This window comes from Mauremys reevesii, linkage group 10 (assembly GCF_016161935.1).
Source record: "Mauremys reevesii isolate NIE-2019 linkage group 10, ASM1616193v1, whole genome shotgun sequence".
Classification (NCBI taxonomy): Eukaryota; Metazoa; Chordata; order Testudines; family Geoemydidae; genus Mauremys; species Mauremys reevesii.
The window spans coordinates 77189206-77215167 of record NC_052632.1 but is presented as its reverse complement, the minus strand read 5'-3'; the positions used below and the strand labels follow the sequence as shown (position 1 = coordinate 77215167).

Sequence of the window (25962 nt, the reverse complement as noted above, 5' to 3'; positions counted from 1 at the left end):
CAATGGTCATTAACCGAGCATGCCCTATGGGGCAACTCATGGCGTAGCTGCTGCCAGCGAATCTTCCCCGGGTGAACCTTGGCCAGCCAGAGGCCATGGCGTGGTCGGCTGTTGGGTGACCAAAGCTGGATGGCTTGCCCAGTGTTCTAGCTCAGCGCTGTTGTGTACGTTCGCCAGATCACAGAGATTGCCTGCGACATGAGGAGCTGCTCCATTGAACTCTGGAGCAGGGGAGATGAAAGGCAGTGGGTGGTGGAGGAAGGGCCTCTGATATCTAGTGGCTGCTCTGATCTGGTGATCTGCATAAAGTTTCCCTCCTGGCATTTGTTCTGAGCCATCCTACAGCGTGGTATGAAAGCAGGTGGCATTATTAAGCTCTTTGGCTGGGATGCCAGGGGCTGGAATCCAGCACTGCCTCCTAGCAGAAACCTTCAGATCTGCGTTTTCCACCCTGTCCCCCTTCCATGTTCTGAGCCATTAGCAAGGCTGCAGTTTGTGGGAGGAGGGGAGGATGAGAAGTGTATTTCAGGAGCTCTTATTGTCAGGGGCATCTGGTGACATGCACAGCAACAGTTTGTTGGGAACATTATGTATGTCTCGTCTGTCTGATCAGGACACAGAGGGCCGTGGCAATTGCTGCCTCTCTGGATCCGTTAATGCTGCTGCAGGAATTCTCCTCTCCTGTACGCACAGCAGCCTTGCTGCCATTCAGCACTGATGTCCTGCTGTCTCCACTCTGAGATCTCAATCTAAAGTAAGCTGTGCTCCCCCTCTGTTGTGTTCAGAGACCTGGACACACTTTGACTCTGCCCCCATGAGGCAGGTGGGTAGGTACCATTCCCACTTCGCAGGGAGGTTGTAACTTGCTCGAGGGTATTTAGCTGCTAGTAGAACTGGGGAGTTCCTGCGATCAGGTCACTAGAAAACCCCTCTCTTCAGGTGTCTTCTAGGTCAATGTGCTAAAAGAGCTGTTGGCAGCAAACTGCAGCCTTCCTTTTGGTACTTTCACAATGCTCAGGTTGGTTAGTGTCTGTAAAATGCAGTTTTAAACCTCTTAACAGCTGCCTTACTAGCTCCTCCCGGATGAAATCAAGGATATTCTTGTGCTGAGTGAATCTTGTAGGATCTGGTGGCTTGGGTTTCTGTCATGTAACATTAATGGTGTGGCGACCTCATGTGGCCAAAAGATCTCCTACCAACCCAGCACAGTTAATGCATAAAATAAGAGGGGAGCTCGGCTTATTGAACGTGAATCTTATTGAATCTTTTGCAGTCTCCACTGTAGGCTGCAGCTTCCATGCCTAATGCATTCTGCTGAATTTCGCAGAACAACTTCATTGCAGGATATTATCTCCAATTTTGCTGCAGCTCCATTTTGTATTTTCCACAAAGGTAGGAGTAGCTCACAAACAGGGCCTCTTTCCTTTTCAGATGTGTGTGGAGCACTGGAGTGAATTTTGTTACCCACTAGCATGGAGGGTTGATTTCTACCAAGCCTGGTCTTACTCCATTAAAACTGATCTAATCTTTCTCCCTTTTTTTTCTTTTTAGATCCCAAAGGATCTTTAGAGCCACCCAAGCCAGGTAGGTGCCCAGCAAAATGAGTGATTTAAGCTGATCTGCGTAATGAAAAGTGCATCAGGGATCGTAAGAGCGATGTGATCGCACACAGCTTGGCCAAGGTGCTTTGCCAGACCCCTTTTTGTCCTGCTGTCCTTGGACAATGGTGTCCTAGCCTGGGCTTCTGTGATGTGGACAAATGTCACAGCCATTAATGGACAAGACCCGCAGCCTGTTTTCACTTGTGACTGACACAAAATTTAAAGTCAACGGCTCGATCCTCCCCATCCCTGTTATCACCTACAGCTGGCAGCACTACACCCACCTGTGACAGGTGTTGATGACAAAGCGCAAGGTAGAAGAGAATCAGGCCTCTGGTCTCCCCAGAAACGAAAGGCTGGTGCATTTGGTTCCTTGCACCACTGGTCTGTTTCTAAAGCACTTCCAAGCCCAGTTGTGCTGGAGTTGCCCTGTTCCTTAGGCTTGTACATAATGGGACAGTCAGGAAGAGAGCATTCCCCGCCAACTTGCGCTTCCGCGGCTCTTGCTGGCTACGTTCTGCTGTGACATAGACTGTTCTTGAGAGGTGGGAGAAGAAAACCCCCAAAGCAGTTGGGGAGAGGAGGAACAAAAGACTAGACTAGGGAGCAGCAGTGGGGAAGCCCAGGGTAGCTAGGTTTCCCTTACGGGCCGAACGATCTGGCACAGGGAGGTTAAGACGGGGCTGTGATATCTGGCTAAGAACCATTTCTGAACCCCCGAGTTACTTCATGTTCTGCTTGAATCAAGTTATAATGAAAAGCAGCCAGCCAGCCCCGGGGTTCAAGTGGCCGTGGAACTGGACGGTAACTTTGCTGTAGCCGGTCTATATGTGTAGGGTAGAAAGATGCTTTAGGGGAGGGGAGAGAATTAGCAAACGTGTCTGTAGCTGTCCGGTGTCTCTTCTCTTTCAGTGAAAGGCAAGAAAAAACGGGATCTGAAAATAACATGTCCCCCCATCAAGCAACCTGTCGTGAATCCAACGTAAGTCGCTGCTGCTGAGTGCTGACTTTCCATGCTCCTGCAAGTCTGCCTTGAGATTTCAGGCTAACGATTTAACGATTTGCCAACGCAAGAGGAATATTCCATTTCAATTTCAGAAATCCAGCTTTCTTTTATTTCTATTTTTTTTTGGTGTAAATTTAATTTTTAAACCTTTTTTTCTCGGTATTATGGTGCCTAGGTGCCCGGCTCGCAGTGGCGTTGACCAATCCACACAGCGAGCCATTGATCTCACTGACGTGCTGCAGTGTTGTGTGTGTTAGGATTAGAAGCACCATGTGACCTGTGAGCCGGCTGCGGGCGTCAGAGCTGGGAAATGTTATTTAACGGGCCGCTGGAATCTTGCTGCATCGGGGTTAATTTTGATCATTAACACTCTAATGCCTTGGTACAAGGAGGGCACAGAATATCTTGTTTGTTTTTGTTGCCGCAATCCGATGCCTGTGTTTGGTGCCCACTTGTATCTCAGCTCACTGGAGTGTGTCTCTCTCCTGTTTACTGTGGAAGTCATTTCCTTGTTGCACATGGGATGGAGAGCCATTGGTAGCCGTGATCAGGGTTTTGCAGCATGCAGACGGGTACAAGGCCCTGCCTGCCCCTTTGTCCTGACCTGCAGCACCGCACCTGGTTTATTCCTAAACTGGTCCTAGCAGAGGCCACCAGTTGGTGAACCATCAGGCTCATTCAGTTACGCTCCTCTCAACATTTGAATGCAAGTCTCCAAAGGGGAAAGCCTAATGTTTATCTCCCTGTCCTTGTCCTCACTCCCAGAGGGCTCCTCGGAAAGGGGATGCTACACAATAGCTTAGGCCCCAAACCTTGATTTTTTCTGAGCTTTACAAAGTGTAACAGAAATATTTCCGTGACCTCAGAGAGCAGTGCAGAGCTTTTGCTTTGGAACGAAACCATTCCTGGAAGGCAGACGTTGCAATGTTGTGCTAGCACGCGAGAACCTGTAGGCTAAACTTAGCTGGCTGTTCTCATTCTCCAAGCTAAGGAGGAGTGGCGGCGAGGGGGGAAGCAATCATGCTTGAGCGATGGGAAGTAAACCTAGATTTTAAAATATATTTTAACAATAATTGAAGTGGTAGATAGTAACAGGTAATCCAACCAGAGCGTTCATTGCAGCACAGTGCCACTAAAATGTTAGGTCTGCTTGTGACAGATTTCAGAGGGGTAGCTGTGTTAGTCTGTATTCTCAAAACCAATGTGGAGTCCTTGTGGCACCTTAGAGACTAACACATTTATTTGGGCCTAAGTTTTCGTGGGCTAAAACCCACTTCATCAGATGCATGAAGTGTCAAAGGTGAGTGAAACAGGCCCTTAAGTAAACAAAATGCCTCGTCTAGGAAATAGCTTCTGTCTTCTATAGCTGGGTTTCTCATGCTACTTGGCAGTCATGTTGTGTTGACGGTGGATGTCATGATGTGACTGGCTGGGCTAGTCCACCATGAAATCATTGAATGTCATAAATCAGTGTCTCTGGCTGATCTCCTGAAGTGAGAGAATATCCACTGGCCCATTGGCTGGAGTATTTGACTCCTTCGGGTTGACTATGGCCCAGACTCAACAAACACAGGCGCATGTGCATCGCTTGAATCGTGCGAGTAGGCAGCGGAGGCTCCCTGCGTGAGGAAGGCTACGTACGTACTCCAGTGCTGGCAGGATAGAGGCCTGTATTTGTAAATGGGACCCTAAGGACGGGGATGTGGGCAATGCAAGCGCTTCATGGGTTTGAGACATGCAGTCACTGATCTCCTTGCTAACTTCTCTTTTTTCCGTGCAGGCCCCCAAGGAACTTGGACTCCAGAACCTTCATTACGATTGGAGATAAAGTATGTTTCAACGGTTTTTCCTTCTTCTGGTCCTTGCTCGTACCTCACCACCCCCATATTTAAACACATGTGTCAGATCCGTCTGTCTGTCCATCTCACCAATTGTCAAACATCTACAAGAGCAGTCTTACATTTCAAAGAGCGTTGAGCTCAACCTGGTGGCAATGTGCACTCCTGCTGCCTCCCTTGGGGTTTCTACAAGGGGTTGATATTTCAGTCTGCAAAACCTTCCCCACATTCAGTGACGAGTATCTGCACCAGGGTCTAAAAGGTGAATGGCCAAATGGTAGAGCTGTTGGAGCTGGGGTGGGGAATTGGTGAAATTTGAAACACTGTCACCAGTTCTGCTTAGCAGTGAATCGATTAAGGCCAGAAGGGACCATTCCGATCCTCCAGCCCGACCCCCTGCATGGCACAGGCCAGAGAACTCCACCCAAGTCATGATAAGTGCCGGAGTAATGGAGTGAGTAATGGAATGATGCAGCTCAGAGGTCTGCTGGAGTGGAGTCCTTGGCTCCCTGGGCAGGCCCTGCAGTACAGAAAGGAACAAGACCTGCTGTGATTCTAGCAGGAGGTGGGTAAGGGATCTGAGCACCAGTACTGCAAAACCTATGCTCTTCGGACGTGTTGGTTGGAATCCAGATTGGGCTGACAAAACCCATTGTTCTTCAGAGGCAGATAGCATGCAGCATTCCTTGCACCACTTGTGGGGCTTGTCAAGATGGCACTTTTAAGAAGAGAGGCTCTCTTCTTCTGTGCATGGACATGAGGGGATCCCCTGGCCCCTTATTGTAAGAGATGGAGGCTTGCCCAAAATACCTCCCCCCATCTCACGGTCCTGTGCATCCACTGTCAGCCTAGTGACACCCTCTGCTTCAGAGGTGTGGGCTGTCACCAGGGCTGTGTAGCAAATAGGTCTCTGGCACCTCCTACGTCAGGGTCTCGAAATGCACCCTGTGCTGTAGGGCAGCATTGTCTCTGTTTTCTACATGGAGAAGCTGAGGGACAGAGAAGACAAGAGACTTGGTCAAGGTCACACAGAAAACCTGTGGCAGATCTGGGTCTTCTGAGCCCCAGTCTGTCTCCTTTAGGCCACCGGCCCAGCAATGCTCATGAGAATAGAACAGAGCTCTGCAGGTTCCCTGCTTCGGTCCCAGACGGCGAACAGCGTAATGAGCCGCACGGGTTCGAGGGACTTAATTTTCATGTCTTTTTTTTTTTTTTTTTTTTTTTAAAATGGCCTATGGATAGTATTATGGGATAGAGAAAGTTGCATACTGGGAACTTGACCCTTAGCTTCCAGAGATCTCTGGGCGAGTCGTGTCTATCACACAACACGTTGCAAAACTTTCCCAGAGGACGTTGCACTTTGTATTGAAGCAAGCGATGTACCAGCTGCGGTGGCTGAATGCCGACGTCACTTGCGTTGACCAAAGTTTGTCGTGTAGGCGTGGCCTTCCTTGGTTAGATCACTTTAGGATCCTGCAGGATAGAAAGTCTTGTGGTGGGGGTGCAAAGCTATTGTGCTTCTGGAACAAATCCATGCGCTGCAGAGAACAGGCACAATCCCCCAGGTGCAGGGCTGGGGTTACAACCCTGATCTCTTGGCCCCCATGCCGCAGGCATGGGCTGCTGCTTGAGCAAGCAGAAATCTCCCTCCTTTGGTAATAGTAGCAGGGCCCTTATCCTCTCTGTGGCTACAGGGCAAAGTGGCATGTCATGTGGCGTGCTTCAGTGCCTGCCTGATCACAGGGCCAATGGACTGCACTGAAGCCATGTGTGAGGGAATGAGCTTCCCCGGCTGTGTGAAGCACTGTGCAGCTGAAGGGCAGAAGGTGACCTCGCCGAGAGGTGAAGGACCCTTCCTCCGGTGTGCAGAGCTCCAGTGAGTCAGAGTGAGCTCCATGCACTCTCACTAACAAAGACCCGCTTGTGTTGCTAATTCCCAGGGCTGTTCAGTGCAGGTCTCTAAAGAGAAGCCATGCCTGGGTCTTGGACGGGGCCATAACCCTTCCGTGACTCCACGCCTTTCCTCCCCCGTCTCCCTTGGATTTACCCTGCGATGCCTAGCGATCTAATGAAAAACACCAGCTGGAAATAGCTGTTGCCTCTGCTCGTTCGGTCTCTTGTTACGGGCCCTCCTGGGGCCGTGTCAGGCTGTTTGCTGTGGGGCTAAAAATAGTGCCTTGGAGGAGAGCTGTAACTAGCCGCTTACCTTCCGCCCTGGGCAGGTGGCAAGTCCAGATAAGATCCGGATCTCCAGCCCTCCATGCAGGGGGAAGGGGAAGCCTGCACTCATTCCCGCAAAATGGCCCAATTGCCTTTGTTTGAGTGGCCGTTGGGTAATGGGCATATTAATGGTTTTTGAGGGGCGGGAGGAGGCAGCGACGCTTTGGAGCAGCCTGGCATTGCGGTGCTCTATGGGCGATGGAGCTCAGGGAAAGGACGCTCTGCCCGCTGGTCCGTTTCCTTGCCCTGTGGCTCTCCAAGCCGTCCCAGTGCAGAGCTGCACGCTGCCTCCTTACCTTGAGGGATACTCGATGCCGCTGAGCTTGCAGCATACATGCCGCTTGCCACCTCATTTTAATTAAACAAGCGACAGAACTGGCTGGCCAGAAACGTCCCTTCCCTCTCCAGCAGGTGCATGCGGCCTCTTTCCCCTCAGGCTGCTGTGCTGTGGTACGAGGGTCTCCACAGGCCCTTGACTTCCCCTTTGTGTGCAGGAGTCTTGCTCTGGCTCCCTGTGACGCAGGGACTTTTGTGCTGCCTGCACATCAGACTGGAGCAGCCTGGGGCAGGGAGGGAGGATTGAGGAACCTGCGATTGTGCCTTGAAGCCCAGCCATAGTCCACTGTGTCTTCGCAACCCATAAAAATGTGCATTGTGGCCCCTGTGCGAACCCTAAACCAGCCAGGCATTGGCACAGCAGTGTGGAGGGGATTAGTGCCCCTGCACTCGGGCGGGTGGGAACTCAGATCATGGCAAGCAGCGGGAAGGGTGATCCTGGCAACTCCATCAACCCTTCATGGGGCAGGAGCCGCCGCCTTTTGGAAGTGGTTCATGCAAATGCCTGAATAAAAGAATAAACTGGAGCGCTCGCTGAATGTCTGTTCCGGAGGCAGCGCAGACGCCCTCTGGGGAGCTGAGAGCCTGCTGCTGCACGCTTCGTCTGCTGGCATCGACGGGAGGCAGCCCCTTTGGGTAATGATTTGCACGGGTCTCCGGTCAGCCTAACTCTGCTTGCTGGCCTGCCCCCTGCCCTAGCCAGCTCCTTCCAGGATGTGCTGTATTGCAGGGGAAGCGGCTGGCGTCTTCCTGTGCTGGGCAGTGCATGCCTTATGGCTGAGCTCAGGCGTGGAACTCCCCTGCTTCCTGGACCATATGGGGGCCAGAGACATCTGGAGTTAGTGGTCGGTGATGAGAGTTAAAAGGCAACGTGTGGCAGAGTTCTCTCCTGACCATTGCATGGCCTGGTGGCTAATGCAGAGAGGGATCTTTAGGGCCAGACGCCCACTGGCTGCCTGTCTTCAGCACACAGCACTGTTCCCCCTCCACTCTGAGTGTAACCTGCTGGCGTTGTTTCTGGAGCAGAGTCCTCTCTTGTGCAACAAATGTCTTACCTTACCCGCCCTTCCTCACAGCTTAGCTTTGACTCCTGTGTAAATAGTTGATTTCCTGAAGACCAAAGCAAAACCAGGGGCCATTCCAATCTTGCCTTGCAAAGGGAGGGCTGCAGCTGGCTGGGCGGAGTGCTCGTAGCTTCCGCACACAGTTCTCGGGGCGAGGCACAGATTGGTCTTTGTTGTGCTGAATGGGGGTGCGAATAAATCTTGGGGGAGTAGTAGCCCATGATTATGTAGGGGAGGAAGGATAATGTAGCGGATGGAGCTGTGGGTTGGGCTCAAGAGATAGGATCAGCATGGACACATGCTCCCTGTGTGACCTTGGGCGAGTCACTTAATCTACCCTGAGTCTCTCTGTTCCCTGTCTGTTAAACGGGGCTTGCACATCCCTACCTCACTGTGGTGTCACAAGGATAAAATCCATTCACAGTTGTCCGGTGCACAGATACCAGCGGACGATGGCCGTATAATATCTAGATGGAAAGTAGGGAGAGCCCTGGAGTGAGTGAAGACGGTACTCTGCCGTCGCCAGCAGCCATGCAAGTGTCCTCCTTCACCAGCTATGTTCCCTTGCTTAAATTCCGCTTTGCCTTGTAGCAAGAGCTGTCATGTAACAAACTTGATGATGCAAAGAGCAGAAGGGGGCATCAGCCCTTTCTGCTCCTCACTGTGTATGAAGATGGATGAAAAGGTGTGTGTTAAAAAATCTCAACCCTTAGAAATATCAGGAACATCAATTCTAGCCTTCATCTCTTTGAAGGAAGCGCTGTTGAGTGACTCTCAGATCTGTGGGAAGCTATCCCAGCCCAGGATGGAAGGGATGGGTGGAGTTGACTTTCTTTTAGGTGTTAAATGCAACAAAGTTAAACAGTCTCAATTAAAATCCCCTCCTTGATTAACCAGCTTTCACTTCATTGGTATGAGGAAAATTATAGGAATTGCTAGACTGGATCAGACCATCTGATCCAGGAACTTGGATTCAACAATAGCCAGTAGCAGTCGTTTCAGAGGAAGGTGCAGGAGGCAGTGGTGGGATAACTTGTCCCCAGGGAAGTCTGTCCCTAACCCCAATTAATTAGAGGTTGGTTTATGCCCTGAAATCTGTTTGGATCCTTCTAGCCCTCATAGAACAATACAGATTAAAAAACCCTATCTGTGTGCTCTTGTTATCCATCTCCAATCTTCTTTTGATTCCTGACAATCTTGCTAGTTCTCCAGCTGTCCAGAGTCTCCTAGGGTAGACAAGATTGCAGTTTCCGAGGTATCAACAACAAGATGACTATTAATGTTTTTTTGGGGAGGTGAGGGAAGAATCACCTTTCAGGCTGTCCTGCCTAAGAAGAGTAAATAAGGCAGAAGTCCCTTTTCCCCAGTTCCAGTTGCCTTGAATTTACGGGGTTATACACAGATAACAGTGCATTGTTCCTTTAAAACAAGGGACTTTGGTATGTCCTAGGGCCGGAGAGTCAACATTTTCTCTCTCCCATCGGTTCACCCAACTAGGAAAAACTTGGGCCCATGATCAGCACCGGACGACATTCCTTCCGCGTCCCTAGGTACATGTCAGTTTAAAGCGGCGGAAAGTGGAAGATCTCTTGGCTAGCTGCGATGCGCATGCCCATTGATAAGGTTCCCTAAAGGTCTATTGATTGAGCTTCTGGAGCAGCACATTTGCTGCCTGGCTGGAGTCTGAAAAGTTTGCGAAGCAGAATGGAGCAGGGGATGGACAGGCTTAGAGAGTTCCATAGTTCCCAGGGTTGCTGGAGGTCACACTGGGATCACAGCTGCACCCAAGGCTGACATCTGGCTTCCCCGTATTTCCTGTGGAATGCAAGACGGTACAGGATAGAGCCGGCCCAGCATTCAGCTCAGGTTTGCTGCTTATTCAGCCGCTATAGAAATAGCCTTGTACCAGTAATTCTGATACTGAGACGTGTGTGGAGAAACCGACAGCATTAGCTGCAGTTTGCTGTGGCTTAAGGGATAAAATACTGGGCTCTGACTGCCAGGTGTTTGTGGAGCATTGGGCTTCATACAGGTCCCAAAAGGAGGAAGGCAGCAAGGAATCTGCTTTCCCATCTTAGCAGTTATCTCAGACATGGGGCTGGGAAAATATACAGTACCCAGGCTTCTGGAACAGCCAGCATATGACTTTGTTAGTCAGACACAGTATGTCTCTCCCTGCATCAGGGCGGCTGCAGAGTTCACCTGAGGTGGCGCCAGTGTGTGTTTAATTGATTTCACATGCTTGAGCAAAGCCACTTAGTGAGACCATGGTGCGGAAGCACTTGGTGGAGGTGCTCAGGTAGGGAAGGGGACGGTTCGCTGAGCCCGGCTCGCTGTCCTCTTTAAATCACTTTACAAAGGCAGTAACCTAGCAGCGTGCGGTGCAGTTGCAGTCTTTAGAGCACATTGTGTAGCAAGTTTCTGTGCTGCTCTCCCAGCCACGTCTGCTTGCCATGGCAGCCGAGTCTCTCGTGTTAATATTGTAACATCGCAGACACACAGCCCGGCTAGTCCCTGTCTAGCATGGAGTGCTGGCCCAGTCTGTGCTGTTAGGAAATGCATTAGGTGAAGTGTGACCCAGCCTAGGCCACCACTTCATTGCGTGCAGCTAGCACCTAGTGTGACTATGGATTCGTGCTGGAAGATTGTCAAATGTGGATACGTTTCAATAACTTAGGACGGGGCCAACTTCACAGGGGTCTGGTGGGAGGAGGCGCTCTGATGCCCTGAATTCAGACTTCAGTTCAGGCCACTGGGTGCTGTTAGCCCTAAGCCGGTCTTCTCTTTGCATGATAGCATCTCCTGTGCAGTGGCAACAGGTACGGAACAGGTCTAAACAGGATGGTGCTGGGTTTCCAGCATGGTTGGGCGTGTCCCGTGGAAGCTCCACAGGGTTTCTCCTCTTCATTTGTCCCACCACAACTTTCCTAGCGAATAAGAGTGGGCTAATTAACCTCCCTTGCCCTTGCCCGGGGGATGTGAAGTTGTTTGTCTGACCTACTTACAGACACAGTGGGGACGAAACCTGGGACCAAAATTTTAGTGAGCCAGAGAAGTAACTTCACTAGCTGTGCGTATTCAGCAGGCTGTTACAGTCCTGTGGGCCACCTCTAGCAGGAGTCATGGCTGAACTACACCAGTGTGTTACGGTCTCATCAAAGTGAATGTCTGAGGTGGACGCTTCAGGTCAAGGCTTGGTTCTGTGGTTGGTGTCCATTTTCGTGTGTGGCGGTGGGGGGAGGGGATTGTAGCTCCTCCGCTCTTAGTCGTGTTTCGTCCGTCTCCTGTCGGTGCTGTTGTACACTGTAATGTGTCCTCTCCTACAGAACTTTGAAGTGGAGGCCGATGATTTGGTGACCATTTCGGAGCTGGGCCGTGGGGCCTATGGAGTGGTGGAGAAAGTACGGCACGCGCAGAGTGGCACCATCATGGCTGTCAAGGTGAGAACAGCACACTGGGTTCTCCTGCACCGGAGCGTGAGGATCTAGGGAGCAGCTCCTCTAGCAACCCAGTCTAGCTCCTGTTGGAGCCGATGGAGAGAACCTGAGCGACTCCACTGGCTGTTGGATTGAACCCCCGTCTCCGTGGGTACCTGGATGTTAATGAGACCCTGCCTAGCTCCGTGTGTGACTCCAGCATTCCATGGGTGGGGCTGGATTTGAGAAATAGCTCAGTGGTTTGAGCATTGGCCTGCTAAACCCAGGACTGTGAGTTCAATCCTTGAGGGGGCCATTTAGGAATCTGGGGAAAAAATCTGTCAGGGATGGTATTTGGTCCTGCTGTGAAGGCAGGGGACTGGACTCGATGACCTTTCAAGGTCCCTTCCAGTCCTACACTTCTATGAATCTATGATTTGAGGAGGCACTTTCTAGGCGAGTGGGAAAGCATGAGCAGAACCCACCTTCCTGCAGGGCATGAAGCTCCGAAGCATTTCAAAGCTCAGTGCATGACATTCCAGCCACTTCGTTCATGTCCTCGGTCACTTGGACCCGCTGTGTAGGCCACTTGGATGTCTAAGTGCCCGTTCAGGGGCTGGCATGCTTCAGTGCCTGCCACGGAGTCAACCAATGGTAGTGGAGACTCCTATCCCTCAGTGGTACCCACGTACGCCACCTGGAAATCTGGGACCTACGCATCTAAATGGCGTAAGGTGTGGGTGCAATTCTGTGCCTCGTCAGCACTGCAGATGCAAGATGAGAGGCCTAGTGAAGGTTAGGTTAACAATGGGGCCCTTAGACCTCCCATTAAGTGCTTGGAGCCTTAAGGTGTCACGTGTGGGCCCAAGAGCATAACCGTTGGCTAATGACTTTCTTTCTCAGAGAATCCGAGCGACCGTGAACACTCAGGAGCAGAAGAGGTTACTGATGGACTTGGACATCTCCATGAGGACAGTAGACTGCTTCTATACAGTCACCTTCTATGGAGCCCTCTTCCGAGAGGTAACAGGGCATTATTAGGTCTGGTGCGCTCAGGTCTTAACCTGCTTATGGTACGGGGTGAAATGGTTTCTTGAAGAACCCCATATCCAGCCTCCCCTTGCCATTCTGCATGGGCTGTTTCCGTGGATGGTCAGACTCCAGCATGGCACAAATCCATCAATTCTCCAGAAGGAGTAGGTCCTAGGCCACCATATTACCTCCACAAAGTGCCAAGGAGACTGGGTGGAGGGGTAGTCTCTCTCTCTCTCTCTCTCTCCTCCACTGTCCCACCTCCATACTAAGGCTCTGATTCAAAGCCCATTGCATCCATGGGGATCTTTCCATCAACCTCACTGTACTTTGGACCAGGCCCTAAAGGTATCTAAGTGCAGCTTTGGCCCATGTGTCTTCATCCCGCCCACGCCCCAGGCAGACATGATGCTCTGATACAGAAGGAGGTGCTGCGTACAGCAGCAGCTTACAGGTTTGCCCGCATCAAAAGGGCAGGGACTGGCACCTTCATTTGATCTCAGGATGATTCTGTGCAAGGAAATTCCTCCTCCTCTTCCTCATGAACTGCTTCTCTCCTCATTAGGGCGACGTGTGGATCTGCATGGAGCTGATGGACACCTCTCTGGATAAATTCTACAAGAAGGTGCTGGAGAAGAAGAAGACGATCCCTGAGGATATCCTCGGGAAGATCGCTGTGTCTGTGAGTGGCTGACTTCATCGGAAAATGCCGTGTGGTGTCCTTCAGTCCCATCCCTCTGCCGACCCCACCTTTGACTCTGGAAGCTTGCACTGCCCCAGGGCTTGGCACTGATGCATGCTGCACAGGTCCTAAGCATTGTGACATGCATATGTACGCATGGAGACCACGCGTTGCTGGCGCTGTTGCCCTGAAGCTAATGGCACAAGCCACCTGTTCGAACACCTGCTCGTTTAGAAGCTGGTGGCGGTTTTGCTGGGAAAGGCTGACGGTGTGAGGCTCAGTGTGTCTAACGAGCTCTTTCTCTTCTGATCTCTAGATTGTGCGAGCACTGGAGCATTTGCACAGTAAACTCTCAGTGATTCACAGAGGTAAGTGCTGGGTGACTAGAATGACCTGCCTGCACGATTCTCTCACCTTTAGAATCCATCTTAGAAGGGCACAAATCCTGTAGGATGCTGGGTTTGTCTGGCTCCTGGATTCATTTTGCAGAATCTTGAGACAGGCTTCAAATCTAAGGGCCTGACCCTGAGGGATGTTTGGCATCCATGACTCATTGAAGTTGTTCCTTATAACTAAGGCTGTGGGTCTGTCACGGAAGGCACGGATTCTGTGACCTCTGTGACGTCTGCAACAGCTGGTGCTGGCTCAGGGGCTGCTTGAGCCCCCAGCAGGGGTCCTGGGCCACGTGCCGCTCCCCTCCCCCCCCCCCCAGCACCAGCTGGGGTCCTGGGCCGCGTGCTGCCCTGCCCCCCACCCCCACTCCAGCACCAGCAGGGGTCCTGGGCTGTGTGCTGCCGCCCTGCTCCCTCCAGCACCAGCAGGGGTCCCAGGCCACCCCCCTCCTCACCAGCATCCCTGGCGCCCCCAGACCACCCCCTGGCCCACGTTTTCGTTAGGGGTATATAGTAAAAGCCATGGACGGGTCACGGGCTGTGAATTTTTGTTTACTGCCCGTGACCTGTCCGTGACTTTTACTCAAAATACCCATGACTAAAACGTAGCCTTATTTCTAACCCACCACATGATTCTGGGCCTTTTCTCCTTTCCAGCTTGAATGTGTAACAGTTTCATTGCCACATACTTCCCACTCTCATACCCTCAGCTCCTGAAGAATGAGCATAACTTGCAGACTGTTAGAAAAATCCCTTCAAATTCCTTGCAGCTGGCCGGGGGCTGAAGGATGAACTCATGGCTAAAACTCGGGGACTGGCAGTCAGGAGACTTAGGTCCTCTTCCTTGCTCTGCTGTAGCAGAGGCATAACCTTGGGCAAGTCACTTAATCCCTCTGCGTTTCAGGTTCTGCATCAGAGGAGATTTGTCTGCTGCCTAAGGAGGTAGAGGCTTAGCTCATTGTTAAGGTGCCGTAGAAGTTAAGAGCATACTGAAAATAAGAGCATATAATATTAGAATCCAGGATCAGTGGGGCTTTTGGCTTCTGGTCCTGTTTCCTTTGGCTTATCCTCTCTCCCTTGAGTCAGCCAGGATTCCCTGCAAAGTCTCTACCAGATAGGAACATTGACTTCCTGGTTTTAATCCTCCTTAACTCTGTAGCCCACTTCTTTGTGCTTTCTGAATTGAAGGTGTAATCCGCTCCCTCTCTGTAATCCTGTTAGATGTGAAGCCTTCCAACGTTCTTATTAACAAGGAGGGGCATGTGAAAATGTGCGACTTTGGAATCAGTGGCTACTTGGTGGACTCCGTTGCTAAAACCATGGACGCTGGCTGTAAACCCTACATGGCTGTAAGTGTGTGTGGATGCGTAATCTGGTCTGCCATCTTGAGCCTGCATTCTGCCTTGGATCAGCTGGGGGTGGGTCTGTCCCCTCCTGAGCTCCTAATTTTAAATCGGAACAGGATGGGGTAGTTTGAAAATGAACCGCCTGCCCTGAAATTGAATGGTCTCTGGGGGCCCCGATTCAGCAAAGCACTTGGTTTAACTTGAAGCATGTAATTGGCCCTGCTCAAGTCACCGCATATCTGTGTAACGGAGTCAGCCGGGTTACTCGCGTAGTTAAGCATGGGCTTTGTTGGATTGGGCACCAAGTGTTGTCACTGTAACCCAGGCTTCTCCCCTGCCATCTTCTGTCCTCAAAATAGCACAGGGAATCGTCTTACCAGCCTGGCTGTTGGCAGAAGATGCCTGCTGGCTGGCTGCCTCCTCATTGGCGAGACACTTAGTGTGCTGACATTTCTACTTACTGAGCTAATCAGGATTCTAATCACTAAGCTAATCACTGCTTGCCTTGTCCTCCCAGCGCCCCGCCCAGCATTAGCCACCTGTTGCTGTCCTGTTATCTGTGCAGACTGTACGTTTCTTGGGGCAGGAATTGTCCTTTTCTCAAATGGGTGCTTGCACCAGGAGGGCCACCATAACTGATAATGGCAATTGCAGTAGAAGCCATTTCTGGGAGTTGGAATGTGGGGCAAGAAGAACAGAATTCACATGGATCAGGCTGATCAAGACATTGCTGTGATCAGTCACATTTAGAGGTAACCTTTTCTCAGGGGAGCCTATGCGCTAACATCAGCCCATGGGGAGCCCACCCAGGCTGGGTTTCGTAGTCCAGGATATACGCTGGCAGGTGTCTGTCTGTCCGTCGGTCTTCGACGTTGGGCAAATGAGATTGAGGTGCAGTAACTTCCATCTTGTGGTTACAGCCCGAGAGGATAAACCCGGAACTGAACCAGAAAGGCTACAACGTGAAGTCCGACGTGTGGAGTCTTGGAATCACAATGGTAATGGCGCTCGCGCTCTGTGACCAGGCTGGGGGGGGCCAGGTGGGCCTAGCTCCTGGTCCGGCTTTGAGCGGTTTGGAAACGGCCACCCCAGGAGGATGCATTCCAGCAGAGGCCAAATCCTAAGGCCAGTTCCTGTTCACGTCTATGGGAGCATGACTGGATAAAGACACAGTAAGGGCCTCGGGGTCTGGCCCTGAACAGGCTGCCGTTCTCCTCGCGTTCCCTGGGACGGCTGTTCTGCTGCCTGGGGCTGTGGTTTTCACAGTATCAGGTTCGCTCCGAGCCACTCCCTGCTCCAGAGGGGCTTAAATCCCTTGGCAGGCAAATTAAAATGTCAGGCTGGGCTGTGGGCTCCCGGGGTGTTGGGTCCAGTCTGGCTCTGCCGATGAAGAGGGTGCTGGTGCTTCTTGTGGGAAGTCAGGAGTCCAGGCTTTTAACACTGCATTTACGGCCCTGCTGACCCTCCAGCTTCCCTCTTGCGCCAGTCGGGGGCATGGTCTCCATAGCTGGTTACAAGGAACGTGGTTCAGTTTGTACCTAAGCAGCAACCTTTCTGCCAGCTCAGCTGTTTGTACCATGTGCCTGACCTGTGTAGCAGTGCATTCTGGGAATATCTGGGCAAGTCATGCCATAGTGCCCGGAGAACATGCACGCAGAGCAGCAGGTGGGTCAGTGCAATGTGGGATATCCCACTGCACAGAGCGCTGGGAGGAAGGAGGGTCAGCCAAACCAGTTACAGAAAGCACAGCTTTTGGGATCTGGGTGTTGCAAGAAGTGAGTTGCAACACCTCTAGCTGGGGAGGGTGGGGAACACAGCGCTCGTGATGCGTGGACACAGGGAATGTTTCAAGCCAGCTACACGGCTAACATCTGATTCACAGTAGTGGTGGCGTAGGGTAGCTTATCTACCAAGTGTAAGAAGATGCTGTTTCAGTGAGCATCCAAAGCCTTCTGGCACCAATGGACAAAGGAAATCCCGGTTCTTGGCTCAAAGAAGTTAAAGCCTGGGAAATGTTTTCTTCCTTTCCAAGTGATGGAGAGGCTGAGTGGGTAGAATTTTTTTTTTTTAGGATTTCCCCTAAGCTTGTAACTGAGACATTCATGAAGTTGGTTTGTGCATGCTGCAAAGAGCTGCCTTTGCAAATGTTCTCTCCCCCAGCCGCCCACCTCTCTACCCCCTGCAAAAGCAACCTCCAACACTTGCCCGTTCTTCCTGTTTGAATTTGCATCCAGCCTGGAGCTGAGCTGAGCTGATTGGACACCTGCGCAGCAGCCTGGAAATGTGCTCATGCTTCAGTTTTCCTCCCAAAATGCAGGAAGCCGTGCGATGAGCGATTGTGTGAATGAGGAAATCGATCAGCTTATTTAAAAGCCAGAGGGAGGGCTCCACTGAAATGCTGCCAGCAGGCAGCTGATTTTCACCCCAACCTGTGTGATTCTTACTAATGTCTTCCTCTGGGCTGGCTTCCTGTTTTTGTAACCTAGTGGGGCTTGATGACTTCAGCCCAGCATGTTTTCAGGACTGCTGGCTAGTACCAAATAGGGTCTTTTCGTGGGTGGGTTGCACACAGTTTTCCAGCAGCTAGAATCTGAATCCAGACTGGTCACCAATCACGAGACCAAAGCCTCCTGGGGCTGCTGCATTGTGTGCCCAGTGTCCCTGCGGGGTGTCAGAGAGCTCATTGAGGGCTCCTTCCTATCCTGGCATGTGCCAGGCAGCCAGTGACTCTGCCAGCAGGTAACAGTGCCTGTCTGAGGGCAGGAGTGAATCCTCTGTAACACAGTGTCATCCCTCGCAGCACTACGTAGAATTTTTACGGGGCAATTCTCATGGTAGTAGTTAAGGGCATAAACGGCAGAAGCTGAACGTAGCACAGCTTGCGTCGGGCCATGAAGCTGGCTAGACTCTGGCATCTACGCTTTCGAAACTCTTCCAGAGCTTGCTGTGCCACTGGCCTGCAGAGTTCTCCTGTAGGAGCCAACCGCACGAGCCCCCTAACTGATCTTAGCTACCGAGACAGGGTGTGTGGTGATGTACCTTGAAGATATAGCTGCGGCCGTGGACCCGGAGAAGGGGCAGCGAAGCTGTCCAGAGATGTGGGAGAACTTGCAGTCGAGGGGAGAGGAGGAAGGCTGAGAGTTTAGATCTGAAAGAAGAGCTGGAGGGCAGTAAGCGTGTGGGGAGTACTCGGCGCTGATCAATCCCTTCTGTTCCTATTGTCCCTCCTTTGCACGAGCTCCAAGTTACCATCAGACTTAAAAGAAAAGAAGCCTCTGGAATGTGCACCTGCAGGAGGCTGGAGATTTTTGTTGGATTTGACGAGGCAGCCTGACTTTGACCAAGAACCTTGGAAATTATGCAGGCCAGGGTAGAGGTGGTTGAATCTCCTGATTCTGGACATAAGCCGATCACCAAATAAACATCCTTTCTCTATGTGGCCAGCATTACATGATGCCTCTGGGTATCTGGTAGGATTTTGCCTGCCTCTGAAACATGCAGCAAAGGCTGCTGGTAGAATAAAGATAGCAGGTTTGGTGGAATCATGGTCCAAGCTGGCATAGCCAATTCTCTGCTAACTAATTCTCTTCCACCGGCTTTCCTATTCCATGGGCATGTCGTTTTGTGGAGTAATATTCCCTGTGGGGATTAGTGTAAACTCAGGAGGGTGTTAGGAATCTTAGAAGATGCCCATGTGATGGACATGTTGAAAACGGGCAGAGTAATACTGAAGGGACACCTGCAGAGCAACTCAGAAATGCCTCTTATTTTTCATGGAGAACATTTTAAAAAAAAAAATCCTGTTTTTCAGAATTTCCTAGGAGACTATATAATATGTAGGTGAGAAGCCAAAAACTGGGGAAAAAATTGGAGTGGTGGAAAAGCATTTTAGCTTCTGGTTTCATATTTTTTTTTTTTAATGAAAAACTGGAATGTTTTGGCAGGAAACGTTCATTTTGGTCAGAGTTCATTTAAAAGCGTCACCGTTTTTTCACTGAAACAGTATTAACTGCCAGTGCCGAGTTGGGGGCTGTCGGCCTGAAGCTGGTATATGGTTATTGCTGTCGTGTCTAGGAACCTGAGTCATGGCCCGGGCCCCCTTGTGTTAGGTGCTGTACAAAGATGGTCCCTACCCCAGAGAATTCTCTAAGTACTGTGATGCTGCAGAGCAGTCTGAGGACAGGGACATGCAGTATAGCCAATTCCTCATGGCTGCCTTTGTTTCTCCCTTCCCCTAGATCGAGATGGCCATTCTCCGCTTCCCCTACGAGTCCTGGGGCACCCCCTTCCAGCAACTCAAGCAAGTAGTAGAGGAGCCTTCGCCCCAGCTCCCTGCGGATCGCTTCTCAAAGGAGTTCGTGGACTTCACGGCACAGTGGTGAGTGTCTGAACTGAACCCCATCAGTCTCCTGTCTCAGCCTACAGAGGCTTCCCAATGCCGAGTGCTGGTCTCCTGTATCAAAGCACAAAACTTTCCTTTACTTTGCCTCGGGACCCCCTGTAAATCTTTCTTTCCTGTCCCCTCATCCTGAATCACCACCCTCCTGCAATCTGTGCCGCAAATGCTCCACAGATCAGTTTGGTTTCCTGCCCCGATTCAGCTGGGCTGGCTGAAAAGAAGCAGATTTCTCTTCCGCTCGGTGTGGTTCACCCTGTTGGAATTTCTGTGATGAATTGTTCAGCTGCAGAAACTCAACCCAGAGCATCCTGGCGCATCTGCGGCCCGACGCTGCCTTTGGCTGCCACTTAGAATTGGGTGAAGGTTGATTGGGACTTTAAGAGGATAAAGCACATCTCAGCTGGGCTGTGCTTCACTCACCATTTTAAGCACAACTAGGATCTGCACCGTAGTAGCCTTCGGCTCGTAGCTGGGCCTATGATTCCGGACTAGGTACTGGCATGCGGTATCTGTCCTGTTGGGTGGTACACCCGCTTAATGTTGTAGTTCTGTTCCTGAAAAATGCCACTTGAAGCAAAACGATGTTAAGCGAATCCAATTTCCCCATAAGAATTAATGTAAATGGCGGGGTTAGGTTCCAGGGAAATTTTTTTCTCCAGACAAGACATTATATACATATACAATACAAGTTTTAAATAATTTTAAACAAAACAAACTGTTTAATACTGTATTCACCAATGATGATTGTGAAGCTTGGTTGAGGCGGGGCATAGTGGGGTCAGAGCGTGGGGGCTTGTCCGGCGCTCCTGCCGGGGAGTGGGGTCGGGGGCTTGCACGCTCCCCAGCTGGAAGGCTGGGCAGGCGGAGTGGGGTGAGCTCCAACTCCCCGACCCCGCTCCCCGGCTGGAACACCGGGCAGGTGGAGCAGGGCAAGCCCGTGCGCCCTGACCCCTCTCCCCGGCAGGAGAGCTGGGCGGGTGTAATGAGACAAGCCAAACAACCTTATAACGGAATATTGCACGACTTTAAACGAGTATATTCTCTAATAGATCAGCAACTTAATAACGAAACAATGTTAACCGGGACAACTTTAAGTGAGGACTTACTGTACCAGCCCCTCTCATCTTGGGCATAGCTTGCATGTGCTCTGGCTGTACAAGGTGAAGGGTGAGGTTTTCACGTGACTGATTACCAGGCCAGGAATAAGAACAAGGAGTACTTGTGGCACCTTGGAGACCAACACATTTGTGTTTGTTTTCCAAGAGTGCTTTCCCATTTGCCTGCCTAATTGATTTGCTAGGCTCTTTGGTTCAAAGCCAATACTTGTGTAACCAAGGGGGGGGTTAAGAACTGGTAGTTGCCTAATAGAAAGAAGGAGATGCTGGCTGGCGGTCTCCCACTCCTGGGATGAAGTCACTGTATCATGGACATTTTTTTTTTTTTCTGTTCCAGCTTAAGGAAGAACCCTGCCGAACGAATGAACTATTTAGAACTTATGGTGAGCATGGATTTTTATTCTTTGATCTCACACAGTCTTGGCCTGTAACTAAAGCTAAATGAATAGGGGCTGTAAGAACCCAGATAATCTGCTGACTGGCACAGAGGAGGACTTGTAACACACACCCGTCAGCTGGTTACACTGGCTTCTGCTACCTGTGGTGCAGTGGGGTTGAGTCATCCCCGGTGTCTGACTTTTGTCTTAGAATCTTGCATGTACTTTGAAAGCAGAGGTCACAAAGTGTGAAATGAATCTTTTTCAGCTCAGTGTACTACTGAGATTCAGCTCCGGGCCTCAAACGTGCTGTCTAAAAGGATCAACATACCAGCCTTGGGCATTCTTGTTGTATTTGCCTAGGGGTGTGGTTGTGTGGGAAGAGAGCCACCACAATGTATTGCTGACTTTGTGACTCCTGCCACAATTGTGTTCAGTGTTGGCCTTCCTCATGCCCAAGCTGACCCTATCCTGGTTCTCGTTGGCAGGAACATCCTTTCTTTACCTTGCACAACACCAAAGAGACTGACATGGTCTCCTTTGTGACAGAGATCCTCGGGGAAGACTCCTAACTCACCAGCCTCGCTGCCACGTACGGTCACTTCAAACCAACGTCCTGGCTTCCCTGCACAAGAGAGAACGAGGACTCATGTTCACGGTGGTTTGCACAAATTGCATCTCCCCTGCCTGTGTTCATCTCCAAGCCAGCCGGGCGTGGGAGCACTCTGGTTTTTATCACCTGTACGCTGAAAGTTACACAAGAAGGACCTTGGAAATTGACACACGTAGTGATCAGTGCCGTTACTGACTAACCCATGGGACCGAGTGGGCTCAGGAGATGGTCTGCTGGGGCCAGATATTCCTCCTCAGTTGTGTCAGGGGAACCAGACTCCTGGTATCTCAGTTGAGGAATCTGCTATGCCTGAGGATGGGGCGGGGGGAGTGTGAAAGTGCCCTCCCCCAGTACCATTCTGGTGCAGCAGTGAAGGGTCCAGAGAATATTTGCACTTGCTCCCTCCATTGTGCAGCAGAGCCAAGAGATTCTTCTTGCACTCTCCAGTGTCCTGTCCCTGCCTCTCCGAGGCCTGGAGAGGTGGGGAGGGGGTCTCTTCCTGAGCCACTGGGGGCCAGAGGGTGCATGGGCTGCCTCCATCAGAGTTCAGTCTTGTTCTGCCTTCCCTCAAGCCCTGCCCTCCCCGCCCAGTACCCTGGCAGCAGGGATCCCACAGGGCTCTGTTCAGAAAGGGGTCTGTGGAAATCTGTGCACAGCTGCAGTTTGCTGCCGCTTGTGGAAGAGGTGGCGGGGGGTGTCATGGCTCCAGGATCAGAAGCGCACGGCTCTCCGAGGCTGCTCCATGGCTGAGGTGCCCCTCCCTCCCCAGAGCCCTCTTGAGGCAAACCCACAAATAGGTCAGGTCACCCTAGACTGTTACAATGACCCCCCTCGCCCCCACTCAAAAGCCTGTTCAGACAGTCCCAGCTTGTTCTAAGCTCCTGCACCCACACTACCTGGGCGTCTGCGTTCCCGCCTCGGATCAGGGACCGGCTTCCCCACTCTCACCGGCCAGTGCACCCCTGTCCAACGGACACAGGCCCATGGCATTTGGGGAGAGGATTCCACGTGCACCCCTCCCCTCCCCCAATAAACCAGGCTGGGGTTGGCTAGGCAGTTAAGCGGCCAGCTCCCATTGGCAGTCAGTGAGTTAGGTGCCAAAATCCCACCCTCAGCCTCTATGAACATCTGAAACACCCCTATGACTCGTCCCCCTTCCCTCTGCCCCCTGGGGCTGGGCCCTCCCCCCTGGAGCTCAAGAACTGACCCAGCACTGTGACTCTTGTTGATTTCTGAGGTTGCTTTAATACCGACTCGGTCCTGTGTTAACCAAAACCAAACCGATGTCAAGCCAATGATGTGTAGAGGTGGTGTCGGTAATTGTACATTTGATGTGTATATATAATGGACTTTGTAACTCATTTCCTAGTTTTAATCGAACTAGCTATAAATTAAACCCTTTCCTTGTGGGAGGAAGAGGACTCCCCCTTCCTTAACAAATCCACTGTGAAAACCGGATGATGGCTCCCCGCTCCGACAGCCATAGAGGCCTTTGAACCGGCCGGGAAACGGAGGAGTTACCTGACTTCTGCTGTATGTGATCACAGAATGCACATGCCGTATGTGGATGACGTTTTTAAAATGAATTTTCTGATTTTCTTTCCTTTCCAATACATATTTTTTGTGTGTGTGTGTGTGTGTGTGTATATATATATATATATATATTTTTAAATCACTGATGAACGTACAAATGTATATGTGGTTGGTGAATGCCAGCAACTTTCTGCTTACCTTTGGGGTGGCCGGGATGGGTCACAACAAGGCCTAAGAATTGTGGGGCGATTTGGGTTTTGTTGGTAAAAATGCATCTTTTAGATGGAACCTCTTTAAAGACCCCTCTTGGCACTTTGTACGTGGGAGATCTGGCTTTCGGGGTGCAGCTCCATTGACTTGTGCTCTGCCCCTTTATAAACCAGGTGCCCTGAGTTCATGGCTCTTGTAGTTTTGCTGCATAGTCAATCTAAGGGCTTCTCTAGAAGGGGAAATTGACGGGAGTAGCTCCCCTTGTGGAGACTCTATGCTGGAATGAGCCACTTTTTATTTCCTAATAATTAGTGCACTTCCAGAGCAAAGTAATTATTCCAGGGTAAGTTGACTGTACTGGAATAGTGTCCACAGCGGTGGTTTTATTGCAGAACTGCTTATTCTGCAATAGCTATTCTGGTTAATGTCCCATTTTAGACCAGCCCTTCCACAACCAGCGCCGTTTATTGACCGGAGATGGCCAAGCCCTGCTCCGTTCTGTGGTTCAAGTAAGAAAGTGATTTAACGCTTTCAGCTGCTCCTTCCTCACCCACTCTGCAAACCACCTGGAACTCTAATGAGCCTTGTTGTAGATGCAACTCTACAGGCTTGGGACTGCCGAGCTGTACAATTGTATTTTTCCTTGTTGGTTAATTGGGATTGTTTTATTTTGACTTTGAGCTCTTTTCCCTCCTTTATTTTCTCCCCGAGTGTTTTGGGGATTGGTTATCATTTATTGTGTGGGTTTTGGATGCCTTTCACCTTGCCTGATAAAGCCCTGGCTCTGGTTGGATTCCAGCTCTCCTCCTGATGGCATGGGAAGGGCTTTCCTTCTGCCTTTGTATGGGGGAATCCCATCGGGGGAGCACATCTCGCAACCTGTGACTGACATAATGCCTAGGTATTGTTCTGCCTGCCTGCACCGGGAGTAAATCTCGCTCTGGGTTATTTCAGCTTTACCGTTCTGGTATGTGCCCTTGTTTTCTTCCGCTCCAAGGCCTTCATTCTTCTGGCTCTGTTGTTTTCCCTGCGAGGATTGGTGGAAGCACTCCAAGTAACTGCTTGGAACCCCGCTGAGCTTGGAGAGAGAGAATTGTTGCCGAGGGAGAAGGCCCTCTCACCTTGTGCTTACGAGAATGGTCTGTAACCATTAACTTGGTCATTGTTTTCAATAAAAATAAGCCCCCAAACCAACTTCTCAAGAGCTTTTCTTGGAACATCAACACTTGCTCATTCCAGCTGCCCCTAACACTTGTCTGTTTTCAGTGTTGGAATTGGTACTGAAACAAATGAAGCGTATTACAGTAATGTCCCCTCCTGCTGGAGCCGGGCCCCGTGGTGCTAGGTGCTGTACAGACATATGCCCAAAGACAGCTCCTGCCCCAGAGATTGCAGCCTTAGTAACACATGACAACATAGCCAGGCAACAAATGGGGAAGGTCAGGGCAACAGCGGTGTACACAGTGTGTAGAGGTACTGGTATAAGCAGTGTTGCCTAGTGGATAGAACACTAAAGTGGGATCCAGGAGATGGCTGTTCTGTTCCTGGCCTGCTGAGGGACTATGGGCAGATCCCTTTGCCATTCCTTGCCTCAGTTTCCCCACCTGTGCAGTGGGGATAGTGACACTGACCTGCACAAAGCGCTCTGAGAACTATGGCTAACAAGCACTACGTAAGAGCTCGCCGCTATTGTTGCTCGGTAACCAGAGTCCCAGCCCTGCCCCAGCCTGGCAGAATGGAATTTTTAGCCGCTTGGAGTAGGACAGAGGTTAAATAGGAAGACTCTGGCGAGATTGTTTTTAGCAGAGTGCGGCCCTACACCAGCGAGCAGGGATTCTCATGGCTTTTGACTGGCATTGTGGTGCCTGGGGCCCTGCTGTACCAACATTGCACAGTCCCTGCCCTGAACAGCAGGCAGCCTAAATTCTGTCCTCCAGAGCCGAGGGCATCTGTGTGTTTCAGTTCTGTAGCTATCCAAACACCTGTTAATTCGAGGTATAATGGGTTTTAATACTTCCACTGGCCCAGGATCATTGCATCCCCCAAACACTCTGTATCAGACACCTACTGCCAACACCCGTCCATGCACTTAGTCTCTGGCCACCCATATCAGCACTGCAGGCGCTGTGTGGAAACAGTGCCGGAGCGTGTTTAGTTTTATGGCTATGAATAATAAAAAAAAAATCAGTAATGGATGGAGCTTAATGCGCCGAATCTTCTGAAAAGTACCCTTGGGGTGAGGTCAAATTGACAAAGGAGACGGACACAGTAGGCTTTGGAGGAAGCTAGGAGCAAATGCTGTACTTAACTTTGTCATTTAACTCTTAGGCAGTGGTGGAGGATTCACCCCCTTCCAACCCGTGAGCTGCTCCGAGGCAGGGATTGCTCATTCGAACACAGATCTAAGAGGCTAGGTTTTTTTAATAGGCTGTGAGAATAGGACCCCTGCCTGATCCCCTTGCTGCCCTTGAACAACTGTATAGCAACTCTGGGACTAATCACCCACTTTCTCACTTGCCCTTCTCTAGTGGGAATGTTGTTGGGGTTTCCTGTTGCCTGGCAGAATGAGTGTTCAGCTGATGTTGACTTAAATTTGGGGTTTGTTTCATGGGCGGCAGGTGCACCCCTTGTTCGAGGAGGCTAGTCCCCTGCCCTGCCCCCCGGCCCACTGGAGCCAGAATAGCCCCAAGCCCTCCATCGCGGCACAAGTTGCTCCTGGGCGCTAGCCACCCCGAGCTCTGGATTGCCAGCCCGAGCCAAGCACCCGGCGGCTTTGGGGGAG

The 25962-nt window shown here is 51.0% G+C and overlaps 1 protein-coding gene across 2 annotated transcripts in view; it reads left to right on the top strand.

The window, feature by feature from the left end:
• The window catches only part of MAP2K3 (mitogen-activated protein kinase kinase 3), a 51855-nt gene extending 27489 nt beyond the window's left edge, over positions 1 to 24366 (top strand). For both annotated transcript variants that reach the window (XM_039491592.1, XM_039491593.1), the window contains exons 2-13: positions 1552 to 1584; positions 2514 to 2583; positions 4388 to 4436; positions 11392 to 11505; positions 12385 to 12504; positions 13079 to 13195; positions 13512 to 13563; positions 14809 to 14936; positions 15854 to 15931; positions 19172 to 19311; positions 20785 to 20830; positions 21313 to 24366. In XM_039491592.1, coding sequence (XP_039347526.1) covers positions 1552 to 1584; positions 2514 to 2583; positions 4388 to 4436; positions 11392 to 11505; positions 12385 to 12504; positions 13079 to 13195; positions 13512 to 13563; positions 14809 to 14936; positions 15854 to 15931; positions 19172 to 19311; positions 20785 to 20830; positions 21313 to 21396 — 1031 coding nt within the window. In that variant the 3' untranslated portion in view covers positions 21397 to 24366. The remainder of the gene's footprint in view (positions 1 to 1551; positions 1585 to 2513; positions 2584 to 4387; positions 4437 to 11391; positions 11506 to 12384; positions 12505 to 13078; positions 13196 to 13511; positions 13564 to 14808; positions 14937 to 15853; positions 15932 to 19171; positions 19312 to 20784; positions 20831 to 21312) is intronic.
• Positions 24367 to 25962: the final 1596 nt, after the last annotated feature.